The 13,330-nt window shown below is 46.5% G+C and overlaps 1 protein-coding gene across 1 annotated transcript in view; it reads right to left on the bottom strand.

Moving 5' to 3' along the window:
- Nucleotides 1–278: 278 nt before the first annotated feature.
- The window catches only part of VPS37D (VPS37D subunit of ESCRT-I), a 117,008-nt gene continuing 103,956 nt past the window's right edge, over nt 279–13,330 (bottom strand). The window contains exon 3 of the mRNA XM_068266354.1: nt 279–346. Within this exon, the coding sequence (XP_068122455.1) occupies nt 279–346 (68 nt within the window). The remainder of the gene's footprint in view (nt 347–13,330) is intronic.

The following is a 13,330-nucleotide window of genomic DNA, read 5'->3' on the forward strand; positions in this document are numbered from 1 at the left end:
GCTTCTATTGGTCAGAGGATACATTGTATCCACTAGAAGCCTGCAGTGCTGGAACTGTAACATGAGCCTGATCGTTTTCACGGGCAAGCTGGGAAGGAGATTCTTACACTATCAAGCTGCCTGTAATAAACTCCCTTGCTGCACGTGGGATGAACATAGGGAAGCAGTATTATGTAGAGTGGGAGTAGATTATGCTCAGGTGAAAGGAGCTGCTCGTTTTAGTCAATTTGCTCCTCCCAGCATTGAACAGTGTATGGAAGGACTATGCTTCTACATCATCACTCTCGGTGGGGCGTTCCCAGCCTCTTCATAGGAGAGTGTTGATACTGCTGGGGAAGCTCTAGATCTTTAAAGAGAACCAGAGACGAAAAAAAACAATGGATTTATACATACCTGGGGCTTCCTCCAGCTCCATAAGCCTGGATTGCTCCCACGCCGCCTTCCTCCGCTGCCTCTGTTCGCCGGTACCGGGTCCCGTACTTTTGGCCAGTCAACGTAAGCGCGGTGCGCTCCCTACGCACTGCGCAGGCGCATACGTACAACTGGTCGTGTCTGGCGGAAGTGATGGGATAGAGGTAGCGGAGGATGGCGGCATTGGAGCGATCCAGGCTTATGGGGCTGGAGGAAGCTCCAGGTATGTAATAACATTTTTTCTAATTTTTTACCCAGGCTTCGTCTCTGGTTCCCTTTAAGGGAATCTTAAAGCGGAACTGAATAGTTTACAAAAACATGTTTCACTTACCCGGGGCTTCTGCCAGCCCTTTGCAGCTTTCCTGTTCTGCACTGTCCTCCACGATTCTCCAATTTTCCGCTGCCAGCCAGTTTTTGGTTTGATGCAGCAACCGCGCCTGTGCTCTTGTGTTTGGGAATGCGAACAATACTAACCGTAGCCAAGCCTGCCGATTCTGTCGAGTGAAAACTAAACTCTCTGCTGCGGCAAGCATCGTTATGGACTGGCGCGGGCACAGGACTGCTGCGGGGGGCTGGAAAAAGCCCCAGGAAAGTGAAACACTTTTTATTTTGTGTACTTTAGGTCTCCTTTAAGGTTAAAGAGACTCAGAGATGAGTCTCACCGCAGTTTTTTTACTTACCTGGGGCTCCCTCCAGCCCCATAAGCACCGATGCATCCCTCACCATCCTCCTGCTGTCTCCCGTTCAGCCGCAGTGAGCCTCGGTAACGGGCTCAGTTGAAGCCAGTCAAGGTCTAATGCGCATGCGCAGTAGACACGGATTGACGTCACTGAGCTTGTTACCGGGGGTAACACAGCAGGTGAACCGGAGACTGCAGGAGGACGGAGAGAGACACATCGGTGCTTATGGGGCTGGAGGAAGCACCAGGCAATAAAAAAAAAAAATCAAAAACTGTTGTGAGACTCATCTGAGTCTCTTTAAAGGGAAGGTTCACGGTCCCTTAAAAAAAAAAAATTAAAAATGATAATCTACTTACCTGGGTGCGCCACCGGAGAAGACCGGGAGCCTGCCACGGGCTGGAGGAAGCCCCAGGTAAGTGGATTAGCTTTTTTTTTTTTTTTTTTTTTTTTTAGGGACAGTGAACCTTCCCTTTAAGGTCACCCTTGTCCATGCAGAAAACCATCAGGTTTTTTTTGCGTATTTTCTGAGTTTGTGTTTTTGTGTGTGCGTTTTTTTCATTAATAATCATATTTAACATGTAAAAATAAATCATTTTCAAATTCGTTTTTACCTTATTTGGGCAGAAATGCATGTAAAACGCATGCGGTTTTTTGCTCACCATAGGAAAGCATCGCAAGCAAAACACATGCGATCTGCTTTCAGTATGCAGAAAGAATGAACTTGTTGAGCATTTTAAAAACGCATACCAATGCATTTTTTTGTGCAGCCCATAGACCAGGCATGTGCATTTTTTCTAAAATGCGTGCGATTCAAATAAGTGTGACCCTGCACTAAGCCTCATACACATGGTACAATTTTCCATCAGATCGACCGGTGATCTGATAAGAAATTGCATAGTGTGTAGGCGTCCAAATTGTTCCAGATCGATTTTGCATTAAGTACCCAAAATCGATTGGAATCCGATCGCACCGGTCGGAAATTATGTAGTAGATTTGTCGATCTGATGGAAAATTGTACCGTGTGTACCCAGCTTTAAATTTTTCCTTTGAAGGTGTCACTGGGGCTTTTAGGGCTAGTTCACACTTGGCGCTTAGCCTGCGATCCCATTCGGCTCCGCGATTGCGATTTTAAACTAAATGTCATGATTCAAGTGTGATTTGCGCTTGTGATTTCCGTGATTGAAATCGCAAACCACTTCAGTGTGAATGTATCCATTGGGATACATTAGCAGCGGAGCTTTCCTGATCGCTGGAGATCAGCAAAGCGCTGTAGAATCGCAAAGTGTGAACCGGCCCTAAGAGATAATTCAGCTGTAGTTGATGAAATTAGACTTGAAAGAACCTGAGCACCTGAATTGGGAAAAAAAATCGCATGAAAAGTGTTTGGGTTACAGCGTGCATTTACTTAAGCTTCATAGCCCCCTCCTATCTATATCTGGGCCTCCATCTTGCTTCTACCTTAGCCGCAGTACTGCAGCTTGAATTAGCCAATGGCGCGTGTCCATGGCCACCCCAATGCATGATTACAACCCTGGCATGTATTGCGGCCACCGGGGACATGTGATGATATCACCGTAACTGTTTAGAACTGCTTTATATGCGGCACAGGTAGAAGCAAGATGGAAGCCTGCATATAGATGAGGGCTAGGGAGCTGCCCACCACATATAAGTAAATCCTTGCTGCCTCCAATAACACAATTTATGAACATCCTTTAGGGGGAGATTTGCTTTATTTTTTTTTATCTTTGGATCACCCAGGGGCTTATTTTACTTTAGGCCTATTTTTCATGGCTGGCTGAACTGATCACTTGTCAGGCAGTTTAGCCCCCTTAGCTACAAGCACCTTTTGGCTGCAGTTAAAGGGAGTCTGAAGCATTTTTAAAAATAAAGAAAAAGATACTCACCTAAGGAGACGGAAGGCTCTGGGTCCTATAGAGCCTTCCAACTCTCCTCCCAGTGTCCGCGTTCAGCTACAGGCTCCCCTGTTAGCAGTCCAGTCCACGGTTGTGGACTTTTCTCTTCTGGGTTGGGGAGACTTCGGCAGTCTTTGGAAGCACTCAGGCTTCCAAAGACTGTCTGCTCCATACTGCGCACGTGTGAGCGCCCTCTTACACACTCGCGCATGCGCAGTACAGAGCCATTGGTCTTTGGAAGCCTGAGCGCTTTAAAGTCTGCCAAAGTCTCCCACGGCTGGAGATTCAAAAGGAGGAGCCTGCGGGAGAACGAGGAGAACGTGAACTCTCTGTAGAACCCAGAGCCTTCCATCTCCTTAGCTATCTGTTTTTGTTTTTTACATAGTCTTTGCTGCCGGTTTGTCATTGGTAATATCGGTGTGCCTTTGCCGCCTGCTTGTCATTGGTAATATCGGTGTGCCTTTGCTGCCTGCTTGTCATTGGTAATATCGGTGGGCAGGGCCGGATTTCTGGCAAGGCCACATAGGCCATGGCCTAGGGCACCAGAATTTTAGGGGCGGCTCAGTGAGGGGCAGTAAAGCTGTTCTATGCAGCCATCCCTATCTACAAAGACAGCTTTAACCTTTGAACTCTCTGTCCTGTACTTGTGTTGTCCCTGCAAGACCTGTAAGCTCTATCCTGCAGGTACACATCAGTCTAACTCTCATGGTGATACAATGGGTCCATCATTAACGAGATGGCAAACATAACGGTTCTTAAGGAAAACATACTTTATAATCTATACGCGTATTAATAAAATAGTTATTGTCTGTGACATCCAATGATGGAAAGTAAGGAGAATTCTCATTGGGGCACACAGAGATAACAACCATACAGATGGTATAGTTGGCCTTGGGCGGTAAAAAGTACAAATCCGGCCCTGTCGGTGGGCCTTTGCTGCCTGCCTGCTTGGTATTGGTAATGTTGGCATGCCTTTGCTGTCTGCTTGTCATTTGTAAATGCTGCCTTATAGTCATTGGCAAGGATGCTCTCAACTTCGAATTCGGATTAAATTTATTCGGGTATTCGAATTTCATCCTACTAATTACAGCAGCTGTGCGGGTGGCCGAGGGGGGATTAATCTTACCCATCAGCTGTCTTCTTGCTCCGTCCCGCGGCGCCTCCCATGCTACGTACCAATCCGGCGTCACGTGACTATACACTTCCTCCTTCAACCCAGAAGGAGGAAGTGTATGTAATCACGTGACGCCGGATTGGAACGCAGCGTGGCCTGGCGCCGAGGGACGGAGCAAGAAGACGGCTGATGGGTAAGTTTAATCCCCCCCCCCCCCCGGACACCAGCACAGCTGCTGTAATTAGTAGGATGAAATTTGAATAATCCTATTCAAATTTCATCCGAATTCGAAGTTGAGCATCCCTGGTCATTGGTAATATCTGCATGTCTTGGCTACTTGCTTGTACTGGTAATATCAGCATGCCTTTGCTGCCTGCTTTTTACTGGTAAAAATCTGTTTCTTTGCTTGTTGCTTGTCTTTGGTAACATTGGCTTGCCTTTGCTGCCTGCTTGGCATTAGTAATAGTGCTGTGATGTGTATTGGTTTTTACTTCTATTTGGTTGTATTTGTGATTGTTTTTTGTCAGTTAACTGCTTGTCTTAAAGGACTTACGAGCCCAAATCTCCCAAAAAAGTCTGTACCTGGTTGAATTTTGAAGGCACGGTGGACGCCATCCGCGCAGTTCCGCCGGGTCCCTGCTGCTTATTCTCCCCCCGTGCCGCTCCCGACCTCACAGCCCTGGTCGGGCTCTCCTGCCTCCTCAAATATGGCCGCCGGACGTGAGTGCGTCTGCGGCCTCCTCCAGGGGCCATATTTGAGGAGGCAGGAGAGCCCGACCCGGGCTGTGGGGTCAGGAGCTGCACGGGAAGAGAATAAGCAGCGGGGACCTGGCGGAACTGCACGGAGGGCGCGGATGGCGTCCTCCGTGCCTTCAAAATTCATCCAGGTACAGACCTTTTTTGGGGGATTTGGGCTCGTAAGTCCTTTAAAGAAAATCTGTAAGGAACCCTCCAGCTTCACCAGGGCCTTTGCAGAGTACTTACAGTGGAGTGCATTCACCACTCCGGCATACTCCCTCCTGTGTCCTTCCGTCTCCACCTCCCTGATGTCTATTCTCTTTGACCCGGCGACATGTTTGGCCCAGTGCACACCAAAAACCTCTAGCAGATCCGCAAAACGCTAGAGGTTTTTGAAGCAGATTTCAGAGCGATTTTAGGCATGTTTAGAGACTTTTTATAAACATGCCTAGCATTTTTTGGAGCGTTTTTGTGCAGATTACAAATATTGTTACAGTTAACAAAAACGCCTGGAAAACCGCTCTGATCTAGAATTTTTCAGAGCGGTTTTCCACTTTCCTATACTTTAACATTGAGGCAGAAACACCTCAGAAATCTAAAAAATGCTGCAGAAATATAAAAAAGGCTGCAGCTCCCGAGTTTGCGTTTGTGGAAAAAAAAACGAGCCGCTCTGGTGTGCACCAGCCCATTCACTTTCATTAGCCAAGCGGTTTCCCCCTGCAAGCGTTTAAAAAATGCTTCAGAACCGCTCTGGTGTGCACCAGCCCTTATTTGAGTACATGCATGATGCCGGGTCACAGAAGGGGCAGCGGGGGAGATGAAGCCGAGAGAACACAAGAGGGAGCGTTGGCCATACAGGTAACTGGATCAGGTGCCTGAGGAAGCCTGTCACTTGAATGTACCCTTTACTTTATGCCTTTCACTGGAAGTACCTTCATTTATCTGCTTGTCATTGACATTTTTTGTCTTTCTGTGAAGCTCCATTCCAACTACAATTCCGCATCACATGTGGCCAGCGGGAGTGGACAGCATAATGTCCGCTCTTCAGGTTCGCAGTGTTGTGGCTGGAGGCTTGGGCGGATGAGCTCTCCTATAGGCTATATGGGGGAAGGCATCCGCCAGCCCAGGGTCATCGCGGACTGCACCGAATCCCATGGATCCGATGCGGCGCGACAAGTGTGAATGGCTCCTATTCATAAATCAGGGGAGCTATTCACTCGATGAGCTGACAAAAAATGTACCCTCTCCGCTGTGTGGGAACAGAGCCTAAAGCACTTCTAGTCAATGCATCTTTTTGTAATAAGTTGACCTTATTTCCTGTTAAAAATTACAGTGCTTGTCTACTTTGGGGGACCCAGCAGGAAACCTCATATCAAAATTCAGCTACCATGATTGGGTGGACGGCACCCTCTCGAACGCTTAGGTTTTAAATCGGTTGTAATAAACTACGCCCACACTTACTTGGCCAATCACAAGAGGGTGCTGTGGTTGGAGAACTGTTCTGAGGTTTCCTACTAGGTCCCCTAAAGAAACTAGTACAGTTTTTGAGTAAATTTTCTGCAGTCATTGTATCTTAAAGAGCACCTGAGATAACAAGAAAAAAGTGTACATAATTGGGGCTTCCCCCAGCCCCATCCAGCCTGATGGCTCTCTCAGTGCAATCCTCCGCCTCCTGTATCTTCTGTAAGGGCTTTTGATATCTTCAGCTAGTCGGCGCATGCGCAGTGTGGCTGTGTGCGCTGCCACGGCCAGGAGACTTCTGTGCCTGCGCAGTAGTACTGTGCGGGCGCAGAGAGCTCCTGGCAATGCGGGAGACCAGGCCCCGCATTGCACAATAAGCCCCGATTGCTGAAAATACCGGGAGCCCTTACGAAAGATCAAGGAGTTGGAGGATGGCGCTGAGAGAGCTATCAGGCCGGAGGAAGCCCCAGGTATGTAAGAATTTTTTTTCTTGTTATCTCAGGTTCCCTTTAAAAGATTCCCATGGTGAGAGGTATATGGAAGCTGCCAATTGTATTTCCTTTTAGGGCTCTTTCACACTAAGACGTTGCGTTTGATGCAACGTTAAGGTTGCATAACGTGCCCCTAACGCAACGCATGTTAGCTTTGAAGTCGGACGTTACCTTGAACTGCGTCTCTTGATGCGTACATGATGCGTACTTTTTAAAGCGTACGGATCAAACGAAAATGGCGCATGCGGCACATTTAAAAAAAAAAAACATTACTGAGCATGTGCAAACAGTCTAATGCAGCTGAATACGAGTATAACGCACAGCATGCTGCACTTTCATTTAACGTGCAGCGTTATACTCCAACTGTGTACTGTGAACAGCCCATTGATTTACTATTGCTGTGAGTTGGTCTGCGTTACAGGCTGCTGTAACGTTAGACTTTAACGTCCTACTGTGAAAGAGCCCTTAAACCATACCAGTTGCTTGGCAGCCCTGTTGCTCTTCTGGCATAAGTAGTCAAAACCGTCGAACAAGCATATGGCTAATCCAGTAAAATCAGAGTACCTGATCTGCTGCATGCTTGTTCAGGGTTAATGGGTAAAAGTATGAGACACACAGGGTCAGGAGTACTGCCAGGCAACTGGGATTCTTTAAAAGGAACTAAATATGGCAGCCTCCATATGCCTCTCACCTTGGGTATCCTTTAACCACCCTGGCGTTACAATTAATGCGGCCATCCGGCCGCGGGTGGCTATTTTTTTTTTAAAAGTTATTTTTTAGTGTAGCTAGCACTAGGCTAGCTACACTCTCCCCAAGTCCCCCGGCACTGTGTCCCCCCCCCTCCGCTTGCCACCGGCGATATTTATCTGGCCGAGATCCTCCGATGGCCGAGACTTCCGCCATAGCTTCAGGCGTTGCTATGGCGACGATCGGACATGACATCTGACATCATCGACGTCATGCACTGTTCCACTCAACGCCATAGCGAACCCTGGAGGCTATGGAGAGGCTGCGCCGGCATGGGCTCCAGGGTGGGGTAAGCAAAAATATAGGCGATTGGGGGGATCAGAGTGGGCCGGCAGCAATCGGAGGGGTGATATAGGTAGCCAAGTGCTAGCTTCACCCTCTCCAAAAATTTGGTGCAAAAAGACCCTCCAGGGGCTGAGCAATCCACTATGGCGGTAATGGACGAGCTGAGCTCGTCATTACCGCCAAGGTGGTTGGCAGTGTTCCCCAACCCTGTCCTCTAGGCCCACCAACAGTACGTTTTGCAGGAAACCAAACACAATCACAGGTGGAGTAATTAGTGTCTCAGCAGAGCTAATTAACTACCTTTGTAGATTTATACAAAACATGCACTGTTGGTGGGCCTTGAGGACAGGGTAGGGAAACACTGCTTTAAGGTGTACCTGAGGTGGTAAGTAAAGATATGTTATGCATAGCAGTGCTAGTATGGTTGAGGTGGCCCAGTGCGAAACTTTATAGGGAATAGTTCTCCATTCACAGCACCCTTTACAAAGTGAAACCTGTAATTGGCTGAATAGTGTGAGCGTAGTCAATATTACTACCTATCCAAACCCTAAAAGTTGTAGAGGGTGCTGTCATTGGAGAATTGCTGAAACTGCAACCAAATCGTGTTAGCATCATTTCCCTGAGGCTTTCCGATGGGTCATTTCAACCAAACTAGCGTCTGTATATCTGCTTACACCTACATTATCAGAAACTTGGCCCCTTATTGTGCCTGGCCACCTCTCTGTGCTACCGCTGTTTCTAATTCCGACTGCTTCCAGTTGAAGCGATGCATTTGTACTGTCCACTCTGCACGCCCTCCTGGATTGGGTTTGTAAATGATTGTGCAGAGCGGCTGAGCTTCCTGGGCATGCACCGTTTGGAAGCATTAGTAATTGTGCATGTCCAGTGTGCTCCCAGCAGCAGTTGCTACACACAGCTGTGTGGGAGTGAACACAGAATGGTCTACAGCAGCAGCAGAGTGGAGACTGGCCCCCATAAGGGACCAAGTGTCTCATATAAACACACATAAAAGAGTTATACATACCATGGACTTCCTTCAGCCCCCTCCGCATTGATTGCTCTCATGACGCTCTCCACCTTCTCACAGTAGAAGCCTTGTAAGTTTGGCGAGTCGGGGGTGCACTGCACATGCCTGACAGTGTGTAAGCGCCTGGGAGGGCCCTGTGTCTGTGCAGTACTACTGCGCAGGGGCAGAATGCTCCCAGGAGGAGGAGTGTGTGCAGCCGCACTATGCATGTGCCTACTGACACAGACTGGCCAATCTTACGGGGCTTCGACCGGGAGAAGGTGAAGGAAGATGACATGGGAGAGATCGATGCAGAGGGGGTTGTAAGGAAGCCCCAGGTACTTATAAATCTTTTGTGTGTAAAAAGTCTCTGGTATGCTTTAATAAAGCAGACCTGAACTCAGAACTTCCTCTCTGCTTTAAAAGATACACAACAGCATAATAACCTTTAAAGAAACATTTTTATTACAGCTGATCGAAATACTACAGTAAATCTGCAGTATTTCTACTTCCTGCTTTCATGGAAGAAGACATATTGTTGGACAACTGTAACCAGGGGGATATGGAAGGTGCCAAATTTTTCATTTTGGGGGAGAGAGTGTAGCTAGCCTAGTGCTAGCTACAGTAAAAAAATAACCTTTAAAAAAAAAAAAAAAAAAAGGGCAGTTAAAGGATATCCAAGGTGAGAGGCATATGGAGGCTGCCATATTTAGTTCCTTTTAAAGAATCCCAGTTACCTGGCAGTGCTCCTGACCCTGTGTGTCTGTAATACTTTTACCCATTAACCTTGAACAAGCATGCAGCAGATCAGGTACTCTGATTTTACTGGATTAGTCATATGCTTGTTCGAGGGTTTTGACTACTTATGCCAGAAGAACAGGGCTGCCAAGCAACTGGTATGGTTTAACGGCTCTTTCACAGTGGGACGTTAAAGTCTGACGTTACAGCAGCCTGTAACGCAGACCAACTCACATGCTATGACGACGATCGGACATGACGTCTGACGTCATGCACAGTTTTCTGCATACATTTTCTGCACACCCTGGTCCATACGCAATTCACTTTTTCACCTGAGTTTTCTCTTAGGTGATATTTTCACAACTTGTAAATAAAATGCCTTTTACACCACCAGCAAGCAAATAAATATTCAACATAATTTTGACAGGACTTTTTCACCTACTTTTTGGTACTTTTTCCATTGCAAAGTGTGAAAAGGTTAATCAAAATTGAAGATGTAAAATGATCTCTCAGGAGAAAACTCAGGAGAAACAGTGAATGGCATATGGCCCCATGTGTGTTTCTATGCAGAAAAAGTGTGAGTTTTTTCACAGCAGCTAATGTTGATATAGAAAACAGACAAAATGTGCAAAATCATCATGCAGAATGTCAGATTTTTTTCCTGCATGTGAAAAACACATTGAGGGCCTGTTTCCACTACAAGCGGTGCAATGCGACTACATAGCAACATCGCACTGCAGGTGTGCTGAAACACATGCACGGCAATGAAATAGTTTATACTGCATGCATGTTGTGTGGAGCGGTGGGATCCGAGAATTTGCAGCATGCTGCAGATTCTCACACGGCTGCATCCGCCCGCACACCCCTCCCATCTCCTCAATTGACTTCGGCATTGAGAGAAGCTCATTGATTAGCGTGAGTGTAGAAAATGCACACAGTGCGTTCCCTGCCACAGTGTTTGGTGGGCGACATATCTGTCATCTTGCAGCTATAAAGTTATTGGTGTATAAATAATTTTGAATACTTGCTCAATCAGTCATGCCCTATCACACGTGGATCTGTGGGTCAGGTCAGAGCTGATGGCAAAGTACTGTAGTAACCGGGTGCATACACACATCCAATTTTTGATTGGTCAATTTTACCACTTAAATTTAATAAGAGAACTTGCCTACAAGTCTGTATACCCAGTATTCAAAATCTGGCCTTCATATTACTTGGAGGAGGTAAAATTGGCCAATCACAATTGGAAGTGTGCGCCAGGTTTTAAGCAAATGCTGGCTGGTTAATGCAGAACTTTTAAAGGACAACTAAAGTGAGAGGCTGACATATTTATTTCCTTTTAAGCAATGCCAATTGCCTGGCAGATCTGCTATTTGGCTGCAGTGGTTTCTGAATAACACCAAGAAACAAGCATGCATCTAATCTTGAAAGATCTGACAATGTCAAAACCCCCCTGATATGCTGCATGCTTGTTCAGGGTCTATGGCTAAAAGTATTAGAGGCAGAGGATCAGAAGAATGCCAGGCAAGTGGTATTGTATAAAATGAAAAATATATGGCAACCTCCATATCCCTCTCACTTCGCTTGTCCTTTAAAGTAATGGCATCATAGTTATGCTGCTGTTCTGCCTTGATGAGCTGGCTGTTGCTGATATATGCTTGTATTTGGTAACATATGAATTTCATTGCCATTTGCTTCCCATATTTTCTGCATGTTGTTGCTTAGTGTCTTAATGTCTCATTGGTCTGCTTGCTTTTGGAAAGATCTGTTAATCATTGCTGTCATCTTGCCACTGGAAATATCTGTAGATTGTTGGTGCCTGCTTGTTGTTTGAGATTTATTGTAAGGCATTGCTGCCTGCCATCGGTATTGTGGACAGGTCATTGCTGTCTGCCTGCCATTGGTAATGTGGGCAGGTCATTGCTGTCTGCTTGTCATTGATAATGTGGGCAGGTCATTGCTGTCTGCTTGTCATTGGTAATGTGGGCAGGTCATTGCTGTCTGCTTGTCATTGGTAATGTGGGCAGGTCATTGCTGTCTGCTTGTCATTGGTAATGTGGGCTGGTCATTGCTGTCTGCTTGTCATTGGCTATGTGGGCAGGTCATTGCTGTCTGCTTGTCATTGGTAATGTGGGCAGGTCATTGCTTTCTGCTTGTCATTGGTAATGTGGGCAGGTCATTGCTGTCTGCTTGTCATTGGAAATGTGGGCAGGTCATTGCTGTTTGCCTGTCCTTGGTAATGTCCGTCCGGCATGTCATTGCTGTCTGCCTGCCATTGGTAATGATGGCAGGTCATAAATATCTGCCTGTAATTGGTAAGAGGGTATGTCATTGCTGTCTTCAGTCATTGGTTAGGTAGGCAGGACATTGCTGTCTGTCACTTGAAATAGGTTAGTGTGCGCTGCAATAGAAATGATTCCTATTGTAGTCTATGAAGGCGCCGCCTGCGCCCAAATCTAGCAGCGCTGAAAAGCACTGCTCCGCTTCCCCAGGTGTACTTTGCCATGTGACAACCAAGGTTTGAATATGACTTCCCTCTCTGAGCTGATACTTGCAGCATTTTAACATGGAGAATGCTTGAGCTTGTGCAGTGTCCAACAAATGTGTACTCAGTTTATAGTCTGAAGTGTTAATTCTGAATTGATGTTTTTGTGTATGGCTGCATGGTTGTATGAGCGTAGGTTGGCCAAAAGAGTTGAGGGTTTTTTCACATGCTTGTCATCGTTGGGTTATAAGACTGGTCTTATCACCCGAACGACAGTCTGTACACACGCCCGATTTGGCATGCGGACGACTGAACGACGGGAGGTTCAAACGACCCGTCGTTTGGAAAAATCCGACGTGTGTATGGGCCTTTAGCTGCCTGCTTGTAATTGATAATATCGGTGTGCCTTTGCTGCCTGCTTGTCATTGATGATATTGGTGTGCCTTTGCTGCCTGCTTGTCATTGGTGTTATTGGTGTGCCTTTGCTGCCTGCATCTCACTGGTAATATCTGTGTTCCTTAGCTGCCTGCTTGTCATTGGTAATATCGGCATGCCTTTCCTGTCTGCTTGTCATTGATAATATTGGTGTGCCTTTGCTGCCATGCTATGTGGGCAGGTCATTGCTGTTTGCCTGTCCTTGTTAATGTCCGGCATGTCATTGCTTTCTGCCTGCCATTGATGGCAGGTCATAAATATCTGCCTGTAATTGGTAAGAGGGTATGTCATTGCTGCAGTATTTTGACTTCCTGCTTTCATGGAAGACATATTGTTGGATAACTATAACCAGAGGGATATGGAGTGTGCCATATTTTTTATTTTAAACAATACCAGTTGCCTGGCTATCCTGATGATCATGTGCCTCTAATACTTTTAGCTATAGACCCTGAACCTGCATGCAGCAGATCAGGTGTTTCTGACATTGCCAGATCTCACAAGATACGCTACATTCTAGTTTGTGACCCAGACACTATTGCAGCCAAATAGACCAGCAGGGCTGCCAGGAGCTGGTGTTGTTTAAAAGGAAATAAATATGGCAGCCTCCATATCCCTCTCGTTACAGTTGTCATTTAACATCCTGTGCTTTCAAATTGGTTTACCTGCCACGGCAGTCAGTTGACACGGGGAGAGATCGAATTACGTCTTGTGATTACACACAGATGAGAGGTAACTAGACAGGCTAAACTCTCTAAATACATACAGGGTGCATTTCAATTTTTGTCTCTTGCGCAAGAGTTCAGGTCCACTTTAATTATTTTTCTCA

The sequence above is a fragment of the Hyperolius riggenbachi genome, chromosome 2, assembly GCF_040937935.1.
Source record: "Hyperolius riggenbachi isolate aHypRig1 chromosome 2, aHypRig1.pri, whole genome shotgun sequence".
In the NCBI taxonomy this organism is placed as follows: Eukaryota; Metazoa; Chordata; class Amphibia; order Anura; family Hyperoliidae; genus Hyperolius; species Hyperolius riggenbachi.